The sequence below is a fragment of the Mesoplodon mirus genome (genome assembly GCF_964341445.2).
Source record: "Mesoplodon mirus genome assembly, chromosome: 14".
Classification (NCBI taxonomy): domain Eukaryota; kingdom Metazoa; phylum Chordata; class Mammalia; order Artiodactyla; family Ziphiidae; genus Mesoplodon; species Mesoplodon mirus.
This window is the reverse complement of record NC_138990.1, coordinates 5,244,120-5,265,158: the sequence shown is the minus strand read 5'-3', so window position 1 is coordinate 5,265,158 and position 21,039 is coordinate 5,244,120. Positions and strand designations below refer to the sequence as shown.

Here is a 21,039-nt window from a genome sequence, read left to right as displayed (position 1 = left end):
GAGACCCACTTCAGACCTAGGGACACATACAGACTGAAACTGAGGGGATGGAAAAAGATTTCCATGCAAACAGAAATCAAAAGAAAGCTGGAGTAGCAATTCTCATATCAGATAAACAGACTTTAAAATAAAGACTATTAGAAGAGACAAAGAAGGAAGCTATGTAATGATCAAGGGATCAATCCAACAAGAACATATATCAATTGTAAATATTTACATACCCAACATAGGAGCACCTCAATACATGAGGCAAATGCTAACAGCTATAAAAGGGGAAACCAACAGTAACACAATCATGGTAGGGGGCTTTAACACCCCACTTTAACCAATGGACAGATCAACCTAAATGGAAATAAATAATGGAACTTAGCTTTAGATGACACATTAAATGAGCTGGACTTAATTGATATTTATAGGACATTCGATCCAAAAAAAAAAAAAAAAACCAGAATACACTTTCTTCTCAAGTGTTCATGGAACATTCTCCTGGACAGATCACATCTTGGGTCACAAATCAAGCCTTGGTAAATTTAAAAAAATTGAAATTGTATCAAGTATCTTTTCCAAACACAATGCTATGAGACTAGATATCAATGAGAGGGGAAAAACTGTAAAAAATACAAGCACATGGAGGCTAAACTATATACTACTAAATAACAAAGAGATCATTGAAGAAATCAAAGAGGAAATCAAGATATATCTAGAAACAAATCACAATGAAAGCACAATGACACAAAACCTATGGGATGCAGCAAAAGCAATTCTAAGAGGGAAGTATATAGCAATACAATCCCATCTTAAGAAACAGGAAACATCTCGAATAAACAACCTGAGTTTGTACCTAAAGCAATTAGAGAAAGAAGAACAACAAAAAAAAAAACCCAAAGTTAGCAGAAGGAAAGAAATCATAAAAATCAGATCAGAAATAAATGAAAAAGAAATGAAGGAAATGATAGCAAAGATCAATAAAACTAAAAGCTGGTTCTTTAAGAAGAAAAAATTGATAAACCATTAGCCAGACTCATCAAGAAAAAAAGGAAGAAGACTCAAATCAATAGAATTAGAAATGAAAAAGGAGAAGTAACAACTGACACTGCAGAAATACAAAAGATCATGAGAGATTACTACAAGCAACTCTATGCCAATAAAATGGACAACCTGGAAGAAATGGATAAAATCTTAGAAAGGCACAACCTTGTGAGACTGAACCAGAGAGAAGTAGAAAATATAAACAGACCTATCACAAGCACTGAAATTGAAACTGTGATAAAAATTCTTCCAACAAACAAAAGCCCAGGACCAGATGGCTTCACAGGCGAATTCTATCAAGCATTTAGAGAAGAGCTAACACCTATCCTTCTCAAACGCTTCCAAAATATAGCAGAGGGAGGATCACTCCCAAACTCATTCTATGAGGGCTCCATCACCCTGATACCAAAAAGAGATAAAGATGTCACAAAAAAAGAAAACTACAGGCCAATATCACTGATGAACATGGATGCAAATATCCTCAACAAAATACTAGCAAACAGAATCCAACAGCACATTAAAAGGATCATCCACCATGATCAAGTGGAGTTTATCCCAGGAATGCAAGGATTCTTCAATATATGCAAATCAGTCAATGTGATACACCATATTGAGAAATTGAAAGATAAAAACCATATGATAATCTCAATAGATGCAGAGAAATCTTTTGACAAAATTCAACACCCATTTATGATAAAAACCCTGAAGAAAGTAGGCATAGAGGGAACTTTCCTCAACATAATAAAGGCCATATATGAAAAACCCACAGCCAACATCGTTCTCAATGGTGAAAAAATGAAACCATTTCCTCTAAGATCAGGAAGAAGACAAAGTTGCCCACTCTCACCACTATTATTCAACGTACTTTTGGAAGTTTTAGCCACAGCAGTCAGAGAAGAAAAAGAAATAAAAGGAATCCAAATTGGAAAAGAAGAAGTAAAACTGTCACTGTTTGCAGATGACATGATACTATACATAGAGATCCTAAAGATGCTACCAGAAAACTACTAGAGTTAATCAATGAATTTGGGAAAGTAGCAGGATACAAAATTAATGCACAGAAATCTCTTGCATTCCTATATGCTAATGATGAAAAATCTGAAAGAGAAATTAAGGAAACACTCCCATTTACCACTGCAAAAAAAGGAATAAAATACCTAGGAATAAACCTACCTAAGGAGACAAAAGACCTGTATGCAGAAAACTATAATGAAAGAAATTAAAAATGATACAAACAGATGGAGAGGTATACCATGTTCTTGGATTGGAAGAATCAACATTGTGAAAATGACTATACTACCCAAAGCAATCTACAGATCCAGTGCAATCTCTCTGAAACTATGAATGACATTTTTTCACAGAACTAAACTAAAAATTTCACAATTTGTATGGAAACACAAAAGACCCCAAATAGCCAAAGCAATCTTGAGAAAGAAAAACGGAGCTGGAGGAATCAGGCTCGCTGACTTCAGGCTATACTACAAAACTACAGTAATCAAAACAGTATAGAACTGGCACAAAAACAGAAATATAGATCAATGGAACACGATAGAAAGCCCAGAGATAAACCCCCACACACAGGGCCACCTTATCTTTGGCAAAGGAGGCAAGATTATACAGTGGAGAAAAGACAGCCTCTTTAATAAGTGGTGCTGGGAAAACTGGACAGCTACACTTAAAAGAATAAAATTAAAACACTGCCTAACACGATACCCAAAAATTAACTTAAAATGTATTAAAGACCTAAATGTAAGGCCAGACACTATAAAACTCTAGAGGAAAACATAGAAAGAACACTCTTTGACATAAATCAGAGCAAGATCCTTTTTGACCCATCTTCTAGAGAAATGGAAATAAAGACAAATATAAACAAATGGGACCTAATGAAACTTAAAAGCTTGTGCATAGCAAAGGCAACCATAAATAGCACGAAAAGTTAGCCCCCCATGTGGGAGAAACTATTTGCAAATGAATCAATGGAGAAAGGATTAATCTCCAAAATATACAAGCAGCTCATGCAGCTCAATATCAAAAACAAACAAACAAACAGCCCAATCCAAAAATGGGCAGAAGACCTAAGTAGACATTTCTCCAAAGAAGATATACAGATTGCCAACAAACACATGAAAGGATGCTCAACATCACTAATCATTAGAGAAATGCAAATCAAAACTACAATGAGGTTGTATCACTTCACACCAGTCAGAATGGCCATCATCAAAAAAAAATCTACAAACAATAAATGCTTGAGAGGATGTGGAGAAAAGGGAAGCCTCTTGCACTGTTGGTGGGAATGTAAATTGATACAGCCACTATAGAGAACAGTATGGAGGTTCCTTAAAAAGCTAAACATAGAACTACCATATGACCCAGCAATCCCACTACTGGGTATGTACCCTGGAAAACCATAATTCAAAAAGAGTCATGTACCACAATGTTCATTGCAGCACTGTTTACAATAGCCAGGACATGGAAGCAGAATAGCCAGGATGGAAGCAGTAAGTGTCCATTGACAGATGAATGGATAAAGAAGATGTGGCACATATATCAATGGAATATTACCTAGCCATAAAAAAAAAGAAATTGAGTTATTTGTAGTGAGGTGGATGGACCTAAGTTCTGTCATACAGAGCGAAGTAAGTCAGAAAGAGAAAAACAAATACTGTATGCTAACACGTTTATATGGAATCTAAAAAAAAAAAAAAAAAGGTTCTTAAGAACCTAGGAGCAAGACAGGAATAAAGACTCAGATGTAGAGAATGGACTTGAGGACATGGGAAGGGGGAAAGGTAAGCTGGGACGAAGTGAGAGAGTGGCATGGACATATATACACTACCAAAATAGATAGCTAGTGGGAAGCAAGAGCATAGTATAGGGAGATCAGCTTGGTGCTTTGTTGTGACCACCTAGAGAGGGAGATAGGGAGTGTGGGAGGGAGACGAAAGAGGGGCAGGATATGGGGATATATATATATATATATATACATATATATATATATATATATATATATATATATATATATACATACATACATATAGCTGATTCACTTTGTTATACAGCAGAAACTAACACAACAATGTAAAGCAATTATACTCCAATAAAGATGTTAAAGAAAACATGTATGTGATACCCAGATCTCACCCTTAAAAGAAAGGACATACTCTTTATTTCTTGTTTTCCTCCTTTGATTAGCTGAGACATGGATATGTCTGGACATGTGGTGGACATCCAGACATGGATATGTGGTGATGAGTGGTCCTGACCCACAAAGAGCAAACCATAGGGAATGATAGATGACAAGATGTCTAAACAACATTGTAAATCCCTGAATCCCTACAGTATCTTGTGGATCAGGGTAACACAACCCTGGGTGGTCTACTTTGGACTTTTACATAAGTGAGAAAATGAATATCTACTTTAAATAAGACTATTATTCTGGTGTCTCTTATAGCACTGAAGAAGTTAGTTTAGCTAACGCTACTTGCTTTAATAAATATACTCAAAATTTTGGTGGCTTAACACAATGGAATTTTGAACATCAAGTTCTAAATGGAATTTTGAACATCAAGTCCAAAATGGATGACCCTTCCCATTCAGAGTGGATACTCCAAGCAGTGATTCAGAGTTCCAGTATCCTTCCATCTTCTGGTTCAACCAGCTTCCACATGTCATTTCTACAGTCACTAGACTCATCTGTATCAAGCCTTAGAAAGAGGGCTTTACTGGGAGTGGCATGAATCTCTTCCACTCACATTCCATGGCTGCACCTCTCTACAAGTGAGGCTGGGGAGAATAGTCAAGTCTTGAGCACAGAGAGAAGAAGAAACAAGTGTGTAAACAGGTCCCTGGGATCTGCCATGACATTCAAATAATACTAGAGCTATTTTGAAGACATCTTAACAAGTAAACTTTTTAAAATTCTATTACCTAATATTTCTTACTTCCAAAGTTACCTCATCACCTTGCTACCCGGCTCAGTCTTGATGTAAAGAATTTTAAAGCAACATCTGAAATTCTCCTATATCAGCAGTTATTGAGTATCATCCATATGTGTGTGGTTAATCATCTATGACAATCTTAATAGTGATGACAATTCCAGGAAGCACACACGAAGTACTAAAGTCTGTCATACAGAGTGAAGTAAGTCATAAACCATGCTAATGGTTTATGGGTATCCAAGAGAATAGGGAAAAACTGATAAAAAATAGAATGAAGACAAAAATACAAATTACTGTAGTAAAAACAGTCCATGAAGTCAAAATCGGTCATCTGCTATTAACAAACTCACTATCTATTTGTATAGAGTAGTTTAGGAAAGAGAATAAACTAAATTTGACTTCCTTTCAGTATTTATTGACCAAAGTGGTCTGATGTTAGCCACACTGAACAAGAAAATATTTTGCACAATTAAAGTGTCAATTTTCTATGATGTTTAGCTATTTTAAATTTTGGAATACCTTATTAAACTACCTGCTTAATACCTGTGCCTGTCCTTTCTGAGGAAACACGCTCATTGTAAAGGATAAAGTTTGGAAACCATTTAAAACTGTACGAGCCACCAAAATATTCCAAAATTTTTAATATTGGTGAAAATCATTTTTACCATGCTTGAATAAGTCAGCTTATGGGAGTTTTGTCTCATCTCTTTATAAAATTCCCCTTGGGGATGAAAACAAGCTTGGAAAGTTTCTATCAACAGTGTAAACTGAGAGTTCATGTTAAATTAGGCATTGAAAACTGCAGCTTAGGACGGAATTACCATCTCAGCCATTACCACAGGTTTCCATAGTACATGTACAATAGCTATGTTTTGGATTAACATCATATTCAAGTACTTTCTACATTTTTTTTTTTCATTTTTAAACTTAACTACCATGCTGCAGGAGATCTTAAAAAATCAAGCATATTTTCTACTTTCCCTTTATTTTTCAAAGCCCAGATAATAATATGGCAACAATTATCAATACTCATAGGATAATAAAGCACAAAATCACCAGTAAGAAGACTGACCAGTAGAAATGACATTCTCCTAAGCTCATTAATCTTTTAAAATATACTTTTTAAAATTATTTTTTATTAAAGTATAGTTAATTTTCAATGTTGTATTAGTCTCAAGTGTACAGCAAAGTGATTCAGTTATACATATACATATTCTTATATATATATATATTATATATATATATATATTATATATATATATATATATATAATATATATATATATTCTTTTTCAGATTCTTTTCCATTATACATTATTACCAGATATTGAGTATAGTTCCCTGTACTATACATCAGGTCCTTGTTGTTTACCTATTTTATATATAGTAGTGTGTATATGTTAATCCCAAACTCCTAATTTATCTCTCCCCACCCCTGCTATCCCCTTTGGTAACCATACGTTTGTTTTCTATGTCTTTTGAGTCTATTTCTGTTTTGTAAATAAGTTCATTTGCATCAATTTTTTAGATTTCACATATAAGTGATATCATATGATATTTGTCTTTGTCTGGCTTACTTCACTTAGTATGATAATCTCTAGGTCCATCCATGTTGCTGCAAATGTCATTATTTCATTCTTTTTTGTGTCTGAGTAATATCCCATTGCATATATATACCACATCTTCTTTATCTATTCACCTGTCAATGGACATTTAGGTTCCTTCCATGTCTTGGCTATTATAAATAGTGCTGCTATGAACACTAGGGTGCATGTATCTTTTTGAATTAGAGTTTTAAAAAACGTACTTTTAAAAGACAGTATAACCTAACACATAATTACAATTGGGTTGCTCCAGAAGACTGTATCTTAGTTCTACTTAGCTTGGAGTCTTGCCTTAGTGAAGAGTGAGAGAGCAAAAGCAAGAGAGGAAGAAAGATTCTCATTAAGTAAGGGAGGGTACTTACTGTGTCAGCAAAGAAATCATCATTCTTCTAGTCACTCAACAAAAATTTACCAAATCACTATTGCATACCAGGCCAAGACAAGGATATACAGAGAATGAAATTTATGGTCTTGTGGGTAATTAAGACAACACACGCAAGCATGCATGCAAACTAAAACACATACACACACACACACACACACACACACACACTAAAACCAGGAATTATAATACTGCAGGATGATACATGACAGGGGAAGTGAAGCATACTCTAGGAATACAGTGGAGACCTAGCCCAGTTTTGTGGGTAACAAAAACTCTGAAGAAGGCAACCTCTAGGATAAGAACTGAAGGATGCCTGGGTGCCAGCCAGTCTAAAGGAATAGAATTTCCAAGCACATGTGAAATGAGACACCACAGAGTTCTAGAGATTGAAAGAAGTTCTTTCTGGATTGAGGGTAGACATTCAGACAGAAGTGATAAGAAAAGGAGCAAACTGATAAATGAGAAAAGGTCTTACAGAAGAATTTGTACTTAATTTTAAGTGGTCAAAAATTGTTCTAGAAAACAGTACTGACAAACTCTGCTTATTCTTTCCTACACTGCTAACATAATCACTTGAGACATTATCTAGAATTTACAAATGAGCAATGAAATCAATTCTTGTTTCAGAACAATAAAAAAACAACAGATATTTTTGGTATAAGTATGTCTCAAATATTTCATGGGGCATACTTATACTACACAATGATTTTGTTGTTTATCTGAAGTTCAAATTTACCTGGGTGTCCTGAATTTTTATTTATTAAATTTGGCAACCATGGCCAGTAGGCAGTCAAGGGAGAACTTTTTAGGATAGTCAACTTAGTGGCATAAGACTGATAATGGCTGTGTATGGTACCTATATTCAAATGCCAGTTTGAATAATAGGAAATTTGTAACATTTTGAGAAATTTTCATGAAGTTTGTTGTGTCTAGCATTATTTTTAAAGCCCGCAAATCCCTTTGAACACTGATAATTAAGAGTGTGGGTTGAATTGAACATAAGGTCAAGAAAAATTATTTTCTAAAGAAAATATAAAAATTCATTTATTGACAATGTGAAAGACACTAATTTTCTCTACATGTACATATACAAATATACATATGCAATATGTATGTTATACACGAGTACTATGCCTGTTACTATAAAGATAAAATATTACAAATTTCACTACAAAAAAACAAAACATTATTTCTTAATTTGGTCACTAGGTATCAAAACATTGATACATTCTTAAAAAGCTCATGAATATTTACATCCATGAAATCCCAAACAATTGTTATAGTTGTCAACATTTCATAAAACAACTACTGCAACATATAATTACATTTTACTACTAACTAATTTGCAAGAGTGAGGCAGGCAAAGAATATATACACACTGCATTTCTTTTTAAGGAAGAGTGTTTATTTAATCATCAACAAATATTTATCAAAAATTTTCCAATTCAAAGGTAATGGGAATATATGTGTGAACCAGACTGACATCATCCCTGTCCTCATGGAGTTTTCCACCTAGTGAAGGAGTCAGGCAAAGTACACACAAAGAAACACATAAGACAATTACAGATAGTGGTAAGTGCTCTGAAAGAAAGAAACAGATAAAGCATAGAGAAGGTGGGGCAAGAGGTATGTACTTTAAAAAAAGAAAAAAAGGGTAGTAAGGAAAGTCCTCTGTGACATCAGGGAAATGATTAGACAGGATCTGAAAGGTGCAAGGGATCCAGTCACAGCATTAGAAGGTTGGCATCATCGTATACAGAGGAAGCAGCTTGTGCAAAGGCGCTGAGGCAAGAAAGAACTCAGTTCATCCAAGAAACTGAAAGAAGGGCTCTGTGGCTTGAGCATGATGAGCAAAGGTCCACAAGGACTAGATGTAATAGTTTGTATTACTGGTTTGTAGCAGGAGACAAGTAAAGACGGTCAGAAGTGTTAATTTTATCCTAAAATGCAATGAAAACAAGGGCACAGTCTTAAGCAGGGGAACGATATGGTCAAATTATACACTGCTTTCAATGATCACTCTGATTGCTGTTAGAGTGTCAAGGAAGTGAGCAAAAGTGGGATTGGCAGATTATTCCAGAAGTGACTACATTGGTTGTGGTGAGAAAGGACTTGGATTTGGAATCGGGACTTTAGCAGCAAGAGTTGAAGAGAGGTGGGCAGATCTGAGGAAAAACAAACCAGAGAGAATTCTTGGCTGTGAGAATGGGGTGCTGTGAAAAGATATGAGCTGAAGATACAAATTTGAGTGTTGTCAGCATATTGATAATACCTAAGGCCGTAAGGATGGGCAGAATCATCTGGGGAGAGAATGCAGAAGAAAGAAAAGAGGAGTCCCAAGTCTAAACCCTGAAAAACAGAAACATTTAAAGCTGAGGTACGGAAACAAGATGAAGCAAAGACAGAAGGCACAGCCACTGAAGCCAACATGTCCGTGTTACGAGAAGGACTGAGAGTTATGTCAGAATGAAAGAAAAATAGCTGGTTAGATTTTTCGTTAGTCTTCTTGGCTTTCTTCCTTCTTAATTGTGTGTAAACAAAGATTACCTTTTACTTTCAACAGGATGATGAGAAAGGGAAAAGCAGGTGTGTTAACATGCCCGAATCCTTTATCTCAGATCTCTGACAAGTTTTAATTAGTTTACTAGTTGAGGGCTTCCTGAGTAAATGCAATTCTATCACTTCCTAGGCATTCTCATGTTGGGTGTAATGGATTTTTTGGTCTCCAGTTCAGATAACATTTCTATATTGTCCAAAATAGTGATAAGCAATTTTGTTAGTTATCCTCCTGTAATTTCTCCCTTATATTTTTGAAACAGTATGCATAAGGTTTCACTAATTGTCCTGTTTCAAGAACATAAACACTCATTATTCTTCTCTAATATTAATTTTTAAATTTAGCTTTAATTTCCATTTTCCCATTTAAAGTAGCTATATTCACTGAAATGGAAAAATACAAGAGAAAAAGTACTATTAAGGCTTGAGGTTTTGCCAAACAAAATAAAAGAGTTACTGCTAAGTTTAGGTGTTCACATGCACTGACCATTTAAGAGGAAAACTGAGTTTTTAGTTTAACTTATTCATTTGAATGTTAAGGAATTTGTTTAGGTCAGGTTTGCATCTCAGCAAACAGCTGGTTTGGGAAAGAATCAGCTGACGTAATCAAGGAAAGGAATTAATATCTGACTGTAAAACTATACTCGGTTATCTTCTGCTTGCTTCCTTTCCTCTGCCTGTTTAACTTGGGAATTGTCCCCTCCCCACACCTTCAATTTATTTCTTTACTCTCTTCCGTTTTCACTCTATACATTCTTCGTGGTTGATGTACTAGCAACTTCCACTTCAGTATTTTCAGCTAATGTACCCTTAGGAGCTGCGTCTTTTATTACGTGATCTAAGTCTCTCCTTTTTTTCATCTGTAAATCGGAGAAAATAACATTGACTTTACCAAGTTGACTCAAGGAGTAATGAAAACTTCTGGAAATACCTAGCATAGTATCAGGCACCTAGTAACTACTCAAGAAACATTAGGGCCTTTCTCCCTTTTCTCTGTAGAGGCTCTAGATGATCTGTGATCTGTTCCATACAAATGAGAAGAGCTCCAACTAAGACCAGAGCAGTGAGGACTGTTCAAATAAAAGACAAGATTCTAATGAAAATTTAGAAAGTTTAGTTCCGCAGCTCGGACCACCTTTATGGTGAGCCCCAAATAATTACATGTAAGGGAAACCAGGATTGGCTATCTGAGGAAAACCCCCCAAACCTCCTTTTTCCTTAGGAACAAGAAATTAATAAATTGAGGTAGTATGTAGAGCATCCATTTCATAGTACCTAAAACTTCTCTTTTATCCTCTACTAAATGGGATTTCTTTTATTAGCATTCATAAAATAATCACTGTGTTTAAACTAGAAATTTTCGAAAGTAAATAATTTGATGGAAAATAAGTTAGTTGTGTCATTCTTAATATAGTTAGCTTATATTTTAGAACGATTACAGTGTCTTACAACTTAACTTTCATTGTCCTGGACTAATGAGAAGGGAACAGAGGTAGATGCTTCCTGTTAACTGTGAGTATATTTGTGGTAAAAAAAAAAAGGTGAAATGATGCCATGGCGCCCTCAATAGTTATGATTTGTAGTAGTTGGTCCTAAACGTGCACATGGTAGTGAGTGTTTACCAAACACAAGACATAGAGCTAAAGTAGTCACCACCACATCTATGTCATATGCAATGCTTTAATATCAGCAGAACATCACCCATGAAATTAACGTTAATTTCAAATTTTTTTGTTTTTATGTTTTTGGTACTTATTTTGTAAATTTCTTTATGAATAAAAATATATGCATACATAATTTCATGTTTATAATACTACTTTAAGTCCACTCTAGGATTTGAGAGGATTTTTTTGGTTTTGATTTTGGTTTCGGGTTTAAAAGGACTCCACACATTACTCAAGTTTCAAAACTTGGCCAACACAGCTGGCCTCATCTGGTGGCAGACATCAAAATTTAGAACATAATCCCAAAACAGAAATTAATCTAACTCTATACTATATACTACTTAATTAAATTCCTATTTCAGAAGTGACAAATATATATATATATATATATATATATATATATATATATATATATATATATATATATATATGCATCAGCATACAGTATTTGTTTTTCTCTCTCTGACTTACTTCACCCTGTATGACAGACTCTAGGTCCATCTACCTCAGGGGCGAAGTGAGAGTAACATCAACAAATATACACTACTGAATGTAAAATAATTAGCTAGTGGGAAGCAGCAGCATAGCACAGGGAGATCAGCTCGGTGCTTTGCGATGACCTAGAGGAGTGGGATAGGGAGGATGGGAGGGAGGCTGAAGAGGGAGGGGATAAGGGGACATATGTATGCATATGGCTAATTGACTTTAGTGTACAACAGAAACTAAGACAGTATTGTGAAGCAATTATACTCCAATAAAGATCTATTAAAAAAATGAAGTCGATATGTTATCAAGATCAAAAAAAAAAAGAAGTGACAAATACAATAACTGTCAAGAATTCTACCATATGACTTCAATTCAAAGAAGTACTTCCAACATAATTAACTACTTTAGGTTTATGTACCAAACGTAAAAAATAAGTGCAATTTAAGATATGTTAATATGGATGAAACCATGTTTGTAAAACAATAAAAATATGGGAGACACAACAGGGAGGAGGTATGGGGGTATATGTATATGTATAACTGATTCACTTTGCTATAAAGCAGAAACTAACACACCATTGTAAAGCAATTATACTTCAATAAAGTTGTTAAAAAAAGAGTAAGAAATATATATATATATATATAGACTTTCAATTAAATATTAATATATGTCTTAAAGGTAAATTCCCAAATCATAATCTTATTACTTGTATTCTAATCCTATATTTAATACATGTTACTTTTTTCTTTAACAAGAAAGGTACAGAGGTTTTAAATAAAGTTATGGTGTTTTAGTTCATTCATTCACCCAAAAAACTTCTACTAAAGACAGATAAACTGAAACATTTTTTCAAAGCAAGAAAAATAGCATCCAAATATTAAAATGGGAATTGGTATGAAAATAACTTAAAAACAAAAACAGAAAAATACTTGTAAATAGGTTAACCATACTATATCTAAATTTGATCAAATAAATAAACAAGCTTACTGGAGTTCCCATCATTTACTTTTAGTATATCCTTTACTTTTCATACAATTCTAATCCTCTGACAAAGATGAATGATCAACTTATTGCAACGTTGTAGTATCACCATGGAAACCATCCAAATGTATTAATCTTCGAATCTCATGAATAAAACATGAATTATGGTAGTTTCAATAATGATATTTTCTGGACAGATGGAAAAATGGTACACTGAGACTTCATTTATACTTTGATTCTTTAGGTAAATTAATACATAAAATATTTTGTAAACAGTGTAAGAGAGAGTATGAAATAGCACAAAAAGGCACACACTGGCTTAATTCTCAGAAGTTACTTAATTTCTGAGTGTCAGCTTACTTCTGCAATCATTTTCAGCTTTAAAGCTTCTGATTTTAAATTTAAATCTGATTCCCTGATTTTAAATGCACTGAAGAATTTAACTATTGTTGTGAGTCACACAGAGGTAACTCCTGTATAAGGATTTAACATCAAAACGGGGAGAAAATCAAGTATTTTTTTAAAGTATAAAATTGAATTTCTTAATTTAGAAACAATATTTTAAGTATATGATGTTCTAATGATTTAGCTTTTGAGATAATTATTAACTTTTTGAGTAAAAGTTTAAAAGATCTAACTATAGAAGGCACTAGAGCCTAACCTAATAGGGCCCGATGGACCTTACTGAAAATAATACTGGAAATGATTAAAGAGAGCTCCACTTCTCAGGAGGTTCTTGCACCATCAGGCCAATTTAGAACAGCTCATTAAACATCAATGGTATTCTTTTATCAGATGCTTAGGGCTATTTCTTAAGTTGCATATTCATCTTTTATAAGGAACAAAATTCCAGCAAATTTCAATCTGTCCTATTGTGATGGGCTGAGCTTCATTAGCTTACAGAAATGGTGAAGGCTGAATTTCCAATAATTTTAGAGGTTTCTGCTTTATTTACCTTTGATTAAAGGCAATACACAAATAATTCTTCAAAATCTACATTAAAATTCTTTTTTCTGAAGAAAATATCCAATGAAAACTTATTTTATAAATGGCACCCATTTTCTAATAACAATTAATTACTACCAAGTAAGCCATTACTATCAAGTAATAAAGCTGTTACTATCAAGCCAGTACTACCAAGTAATAAAGAACATTGCATTAAGAGCAAACCGATAGTACTCTGAGAATACCGTCAGGTACTTCACCAGTCACTTCAATGCACAATCTCATGTACTACTTTAATAATCCCATGAGGTATCTATAACTTACATATGAGGAGAGATTATGTAACCTATTCAAGCTTTGATTCACAATCAAGCCCTCCTGACTCCAAAGTTTGTGTATACATAATCACTACTTCAAAGGTGTGAAAATAATTACAAAATTGCACATTAAAACTCTACAAGATTAATGTGCATTTCATATAGGGAAAATAATTGGCTTTATGTATTCTTTAATTACAAAGAGAATATTTTCCTGTTTTGATTTCTAGATGTTTTGCATAGATAAAACTATTTATTTTTTGTATATTTATTCTATATCTGGCCATCTAACCTTATTCTTATATTAATTTTAATGGTACAATAATATCATAAAAGGAATATTTTATCTGTCCTATTCCTATGTTTACATGGTATATTCCTTTGTCTTAAAAGCTTGATCTTATTCCTATTTAGAGTTTTTATTAGAAATGACTACAAAATTCTTTCAAATGTCTTTTTAGTGTCTCAGGTTATAATCTATTGAGCCACTAAAATACTTTTATTTGTTTTCTGATAATAGACTATCATTATATTCCTTAAAACGTCCTATTTTGTTATACATATGCTGAAATTTTGCTATACTGCTGGATGATACTTTCTATATTTTACATAGGGCTGGGGTTTTTTTTTTTTTGCATTTAAATTCAGAAATAAGATCGAAATATCACTGTCCTTTTTTTAAAGTTATTTTATTTTATTTTATTTATTTATATATTTTTATGGTACACAGGCCTCTCACTGTTGTGGCCTCTCCCGTTGCGGAGCACAGGCTCCAGACGCGCAGGCTCAGCAGCCATGGCTCATGGGCCCAGCCACTCAGCGGCATGTGGGATCTTTCCGGACCGGGGCACGAACCCATGTCCTCTGCATTGGCAGGAGGACTCTCAACCACTGCGCCACCAGGGAAGCCCTTTAAAGTTATTCTAAAGTGTCTTGAATTTTTAATATTAAAGTTATGATTCAAGAATTATTGAGGAGCTGTTAATCTTTTTCTATGGTTGAAACAGAACTTTAAATGACAATGCAATTATCAGTTCTTTAAATTTGTGATAATACTCAGCTAGGTATCCATCTGTTCCGGTGCTTTTTGATTATAGATCTTTAAACAGCTTTCCAATATTTATATGGCTTATTCCAGTTCTCCACTTCTTCTTAGATAAATTTTGGTTATTTTAATCTTTCTGGGAAGTTATTCTCTTCCTCTAGGTTTTCATGTTTCATAGGTATAGATTTGCAGGTAATATTTTACTATACTTATTTTAATCTCTCTTGTTCCTAGAGTTCTTTCTGCTTTCCCTTTCATAATCTTATGTATACTTTCTCTATATATTTTCCATAATTTGTACCCTGAAGAATTTATATTGGCCATTTCAAAGAAGAATCAAATTTTGAATTAATTTAACCCTTTTAACTTTTGTATTCTACTTTAGTGATTCCAGTTTTTATTGTTATTAAATTATGATTTCCTGGTTTCTTTTGATGTTCTTTTTTCTAATTTTTTTAAGATGAGTAGTACTTAGTTTATTTTTATTTTTTTAATAAAAAAGGCATTTAAAGCTAAAATTCTGTACTAAGCACAGCTTTTACTGGGTATGTATATTTTGTGAAGAAGAGATCATCTTCTTCATTAACTCATATATAGTTTGTAATTTCCCTTTGCTTTTAAGAGTTATCTAAGACTGTGTTTTAAATTCCTAACAATTTTTTACTTTCCTAATAAAGTTGCCTAATATAATTTTTCCATTTCCTAATAAAGCTAGGTATCACAGAACATGGACTATTTTTTTTTCAGACAAAGAAATTTTATTTTAATAGGATGAACAGAAGCTCAGTACAAACAAGAATAACATGCTAATATGTTAAGGTGTTCCCTGGGTTATGAAATATCAACATCTTCCAAGAAAAATACAGGCTAAGAGCATCTGCATGTGGATACTGGCTGTGTGACACAGACACTGAGCCTGTCAGAGCCTCACTTAACTCATCTGGGAGAGAGAGAAGATGGCCAGAGAAGCTCCAAGTACGTAAAGTATAAAGTGAACATGGCCTATTAAAGATCTTTACTTTCTTGAATTCATAAAAGTTCAGGCAACTTTTTCAAGGTCTAAAAATTCCTAAGATGAATCTTTTCTCACTTGAAATTGCATGATTTCCATAATGTAAACATTTTCCAAAAGGAATCTTGACATTTCAGCATTGTAAATGATAAATATGCCACCTCATATACATTATGATACAAATGAGAAGTTTTGTTTACTACTTTAAATACTTATCAACAATAAATTCCTAATATAATTTTTCTTATGACAGTGAATGAATTTTATTGAGAACTCCATAACTTCTGGTATTTATTTCATCCTTATCCAGCTGGTGTATGGCTAGTATTAGCCTAATAATATAACCATCTCAAAAAGAAAAATGGAGACTACATTTAATCATCGCACCAGGCACTATGTTCTAATTATTGTTTCATTTCTTCCATATGATAAGGGTTAAATATATTGACATGTAATCTGAAGTGAAAATTCCAAGGCTAGGAAAAGGCAATCTGCTTTTATAACTCAGCTGACAGAACTATATTTCAGAGCGGACCGACTCCAAAATATCTCCTAAACCAGTCTTTTTCAAGCTATCTATGATGAAAGGCCATATATTTGTTATTGCAAAAGTTCACAAACCAAAGCTTTTATAAAATACAACAAAATAAATAATTCAAAAGAAATTTAAAGATAAAATAACAAGCCCAAATTTATCATTAGATTCAACAGACATAAAATTACTCTATAAAACTGCCATAACTTTTTCAAAGCACTTACTCTCAATTTCTGTGCTTACTGCTGACCAATAACAAATAATTCACGGATCAGCCTTAGTCCACAGACCACAATCTCAGTAGTCAACATACTCCCAAATCTAAGAGTCTATCAGTATTAGGTGTTTCCTGAAGAAATTTGTATAGCACTAACAAGAATCGTGACCAAATGGAAAATGGGCATAAACCTAATGAAATGTTTCAACAATTACAAACAAACGTGTCTACTTCCTAATCCTTAGAACTTGTGAATGTGTTACCTTAAATGGCAAAAGGGACTCTGCAGACGTGATAAAGGTTAAAGATCTCAAGACGGAAAGATGATTTTAGAATATCTGTGTGGCCCCAATATAAGCACAGGGGTTCTTATAAAAGAGAGGCAGGAGGAGATGTGATGGTAGAAGCTGAAGTCAGAGGGAGGGGTTCGAAGGTGCTATGCTGCTGGCTTTAATGATGGATGAAAATACCATAACCAGGGATACAGGTGCACTCTGGACACTAAAAAAGGGAAGGAACTTCCTCCTTAAGGAGAACGGCTCTACTAACGCCTTGATTTTAGGACCTCTGACCCCTAGAATTGTATGATAATAAATGGGCGTTGTTTTTAGCTACTAAGATTGTGGTAATTTGTTACAGTAGGAATTGGAAACATACAGACATAAAGGTTGTGGTTCTGGGAAGTAGGGTGCTGCTATAACAAATACCTGAAAATGTGGAAATGGTTTTGGAATTGACAGTGGGCAGAGGCTGGAAACATTTTGAGGAGCATGATAGAAAAAACCTAGATTACCTTGAATGGACAGTAAAAACATGGAAGTTAAAAGCCCTGCTGGTGAGGGCTCAGAAGGAAATGAGGAACTTGTTATTGGAAGTTGGAGGAAAAAGAATATTTGTTATAGAGTGGCAGAAAGCTTAGTTGAATTACTCTCTATAATTACGCAGAAATCAGAATTATAAGTGATGAACTTGGATATTTAGCTGAGGAGATTTCCAAGCAAAGTGCTAAAGGGGTGGCCTGGTTTCCTCTTCTTGCTTATAGCAAAGTGTCAGAGGAAAGAAACAAATTGAGTTAAGAATTAAGCTAAAAGGAACCAGGACCCAATGATTTTGAAACTTCTTGGCCTATGCAGATTGCAAGAGGTGCTAAAATTAGAGGTCTCACTTTCAGGAAAGTGTGGCTCTGGAGAAAAAGTCAATCGTGTGTCTGGACAACCTTTGGCTAGTGCCTTGGAAGGATTAAAACCTCAGAATGTTCATTCACACAGGGAGCTCTTGCAGAGATTAGGCATGGGATTCATGGACACCCTCAGTCATTCCACAGAGGCCAAAAATGGAGATTATCCAGGAAAGATCTGTGAAGCAGACTGTTTTCTAATAAAGAAAACCCCAGAGATTTACAAAAGAGAACCACAAGTTTCTCAAGAATGTTACATCAGTAGAAACACTGCCAATCTGGACTAAAAAAAAAAACAGAGAAAGATGAAATTCAGAAAGGCTGTGTACTCTCAAAATTATACAGGCAAGAAATATCCAGGTGCAAATATGTGATATCTTTCATGAAAAAAGAATAATGATTCTTAGGGTGAAGAATCAGGCCCAGAGGGCAGAGCCTTGAGCCACAGAGGATTATTCCCAGGCTGTGAAATATAACTGAGTTTGCCTAGTTGGATTTCTAAATTGCTTGAGACTGGTAACCCATTTTTTTCTTCCACATTCTCCCTTTTTAAATGAAAATATCTGTACCTGTTAACTTATGCCTGTCCCACCAATGCATTTTGAGAGCATATAATTTGTCCCTTAATTTCACTGGTACACAGATGGAGATAAATTTTGCTTGAGGATGGATTATAACTATAACCTTACTCATACCTAATTTAGAAGATTTAGATGATGAGATTTGGAATTTTTAAGCTGATCTTTTTTAGATGAGATTTTGGTCTTGAGATGATACTATAAAGAGTTGAGACTTTTGAGGATCTGGGATATGGTGAATATGTTTTGCTTGGGAAGGATGTGAATTTGGGTCAGTGGCCAGAAGGCAGACTATGGCAAACTGAACAATAACCCCCCAAAGAACACGTCTGTGTTTTAATCCCTGGAAACTGAATATGCTACCTAAAATAGCAAGAGAGACTTTTCAGATGTGATTTGGTCATGGATATTGAGATGAGAAGATTATTCTAGAGAATCTGAGTAGGCCCAATGTAATCATAAGGATCCTTATAGGAGGGAGACAGGATAAGATATGAGGACAGGAGCAAGGGTCAGAGTCAGAGAGATATTCGAAGATGCCACATTGCTGGCTTTTGATATGTAGGAAGGGGCCAAAGACGAGAGCAGCCTTTAGAACATGGAAAAGGCAAAGAAATAGATTTTCTGCTAGAGCCTCCAGAAGGAATGCAGCTCTGCCAATACCCTGACGTTAGGACCTCTGACCTCTAGAACCATAAGATAATTAATTTGTGATGCTGTAAGCCACTAAGATTACAGTAATTGTCTATAGCAGCTAGAGGAAACCAGTATGTGGCCTCTACTTAACTTGACATAGTATCTCTCTACAAATATACCATTAAAATCTTGAATTTTCACATTCTATGAAATTTAGTCAATATAGCAAAGAATATGCTTCACTAGACACAAAAATTAATTTTTAAAATTTAAAAATCCTAAGGATATTTTTTTTCTGTTAACAGTCCTCCTGTGGAAATGTGACAACATAAAAATGGAATATTTCATCATTTTGACATGATGAATTTTCCCTTGTAAACTAAAGAAAAAGTAATTCAATAAATATACTTTGCTCTTAAATAGTCAATATCATTCTTCCTAACTGTATTAGCATCTGAAAGTAAGCTAGGAATGATTTATTTAGACTTTGAATCCATTACTTCAAATGAGAGTCCCCTTTACCAAAGCCCCCTCTTTAATTACCTCATCTACTTAATTTCAATAATCATATGAAGAGTTTTTTAAAAAGCACTCCAAATCTTATTGGGCAGGAAAAAAAAAAAAAAAAAAAACTGTCCACAGTTCAAGCAGGAATACATATTCAGTAACTAGCATTATGGCATGATTTATTCACATTTAAGGATTTCTAAATACTTGGAAACTCATGATACAATTCCAACAGAAATATACACACATAACAAAGTATTTCAAAGCATCTCTTACCTGTGTAACAAGTGGCTCCAAAAGTCTCTCCACTGTTAGAGTCCGGATTTCCAAACTTTTGGGGTCCCATTTTAATATGATAGGTGAAGTTGCCGAAGTCATGCTCCCTACAGAAACACACATTATCCATTAGAAATAATGATCACAGAAATAATCTGTTACCTTGTGGGCTCAAAACGAATAAGTCACCAAAATTTAGAGCATACTTGAAAATTATCTGTCTGGTCCAACGTTATAAAGTTAGAGATGGGGAAATCAGAAGCAGAAATATGTGAGGTAGTGATGTTGGGTTCAGACTGAAAATGGATATTCCCTGAGGGCACCTGTATACATTAGACAAACTCTTGGTACCCAACTGACACTGAAATATTTCACTCACTCAGTGTTTAGTACACATATCCACCTGCTATATGCTGGGAAAGACTTGACCTTGCCCTCGAGTAGCTGATAGTTTCAATGTAGAGGTCGGCCACAATTATGCCTCAATGTGACCTGTTCTGTGACCAAGGAATACAGTGAGGGCCACAGGAGAACTGAGGAAAGGACACCAAAGTCAGTCTGGGGAGATCAACAAAGACTTTCAGCAAGCACAGTAAACCCATCATGACCAGTGGATGAGGGACCCTAGGTCCTAAGGAAAGGCTTCTTTGTTTTTTTTTTTTTTTTTTTTCACATCATAATTGACCACTGAGGAGACTATTCTCCCTGGGAGAGCTGAGTTTCATTCTCTTAATCAGGAAAGTTATCTTGCAAAATGAGTGGCAGTGATTCTGAAAATTAGCTTGCTGCTATTTACATGCTCTCTGATTACTCACTGCATTTACACTCTTGTCCCATAAAGTGAGTGTCTGATAAGGTTATTTATTGCATTCTAGCACAATCCTCTCCTACCCAAGAACCATGGGTGTGCAGGTAGCAACTTCACACATAACAGGCACACAATATGGTCATGGACTCAATAGAGTAAATTGGACATTCTGCCAGGGGTGTGTTTCTCACTGAGAAATTGACTGCTCTTTACTGAATATATTTTGACAACTTACCCACTGGACAAGCAACCTTAGATGGTACAAACTGAATCTGAATCACTTGCTTTAATACCATAATAAATCAAACTGCTCATAGCTGTTCTCTTCTTTTGAGTCAATGTCC

General features: G+C 34.5%; 1 protein-coding gene across 3 annotated transcripts in view; it reads right to left on the bottom strand.

Annotated features, from left to right (window-relative positions):
- The window catches only part of CTNNA2 (catenin alpha 2), a gene marked incomplete at its 5' end in the record, with an annotated part of 1,039,969 nt that extends 1,019,980 nt beyond the window's left edge, over positions 1-19,989 (bottom strand). For all 3 annotated transcript variants that reach the window (XM_082642275.1, XM_082642276.1, XM_082642277.1), the window contains one exon: positions 19,888-19,989. In XM_082642275.1, coding sequence (XP_082498401.1) covers positions 19,888-19,989 — 102 coding nt within the window. The remainder of the gene's footprint in view (positions 1-19,887) is intronic.
- Between the last annotated feature and the right edge of the window lie 1,050 nt (positions 19,990-21,039).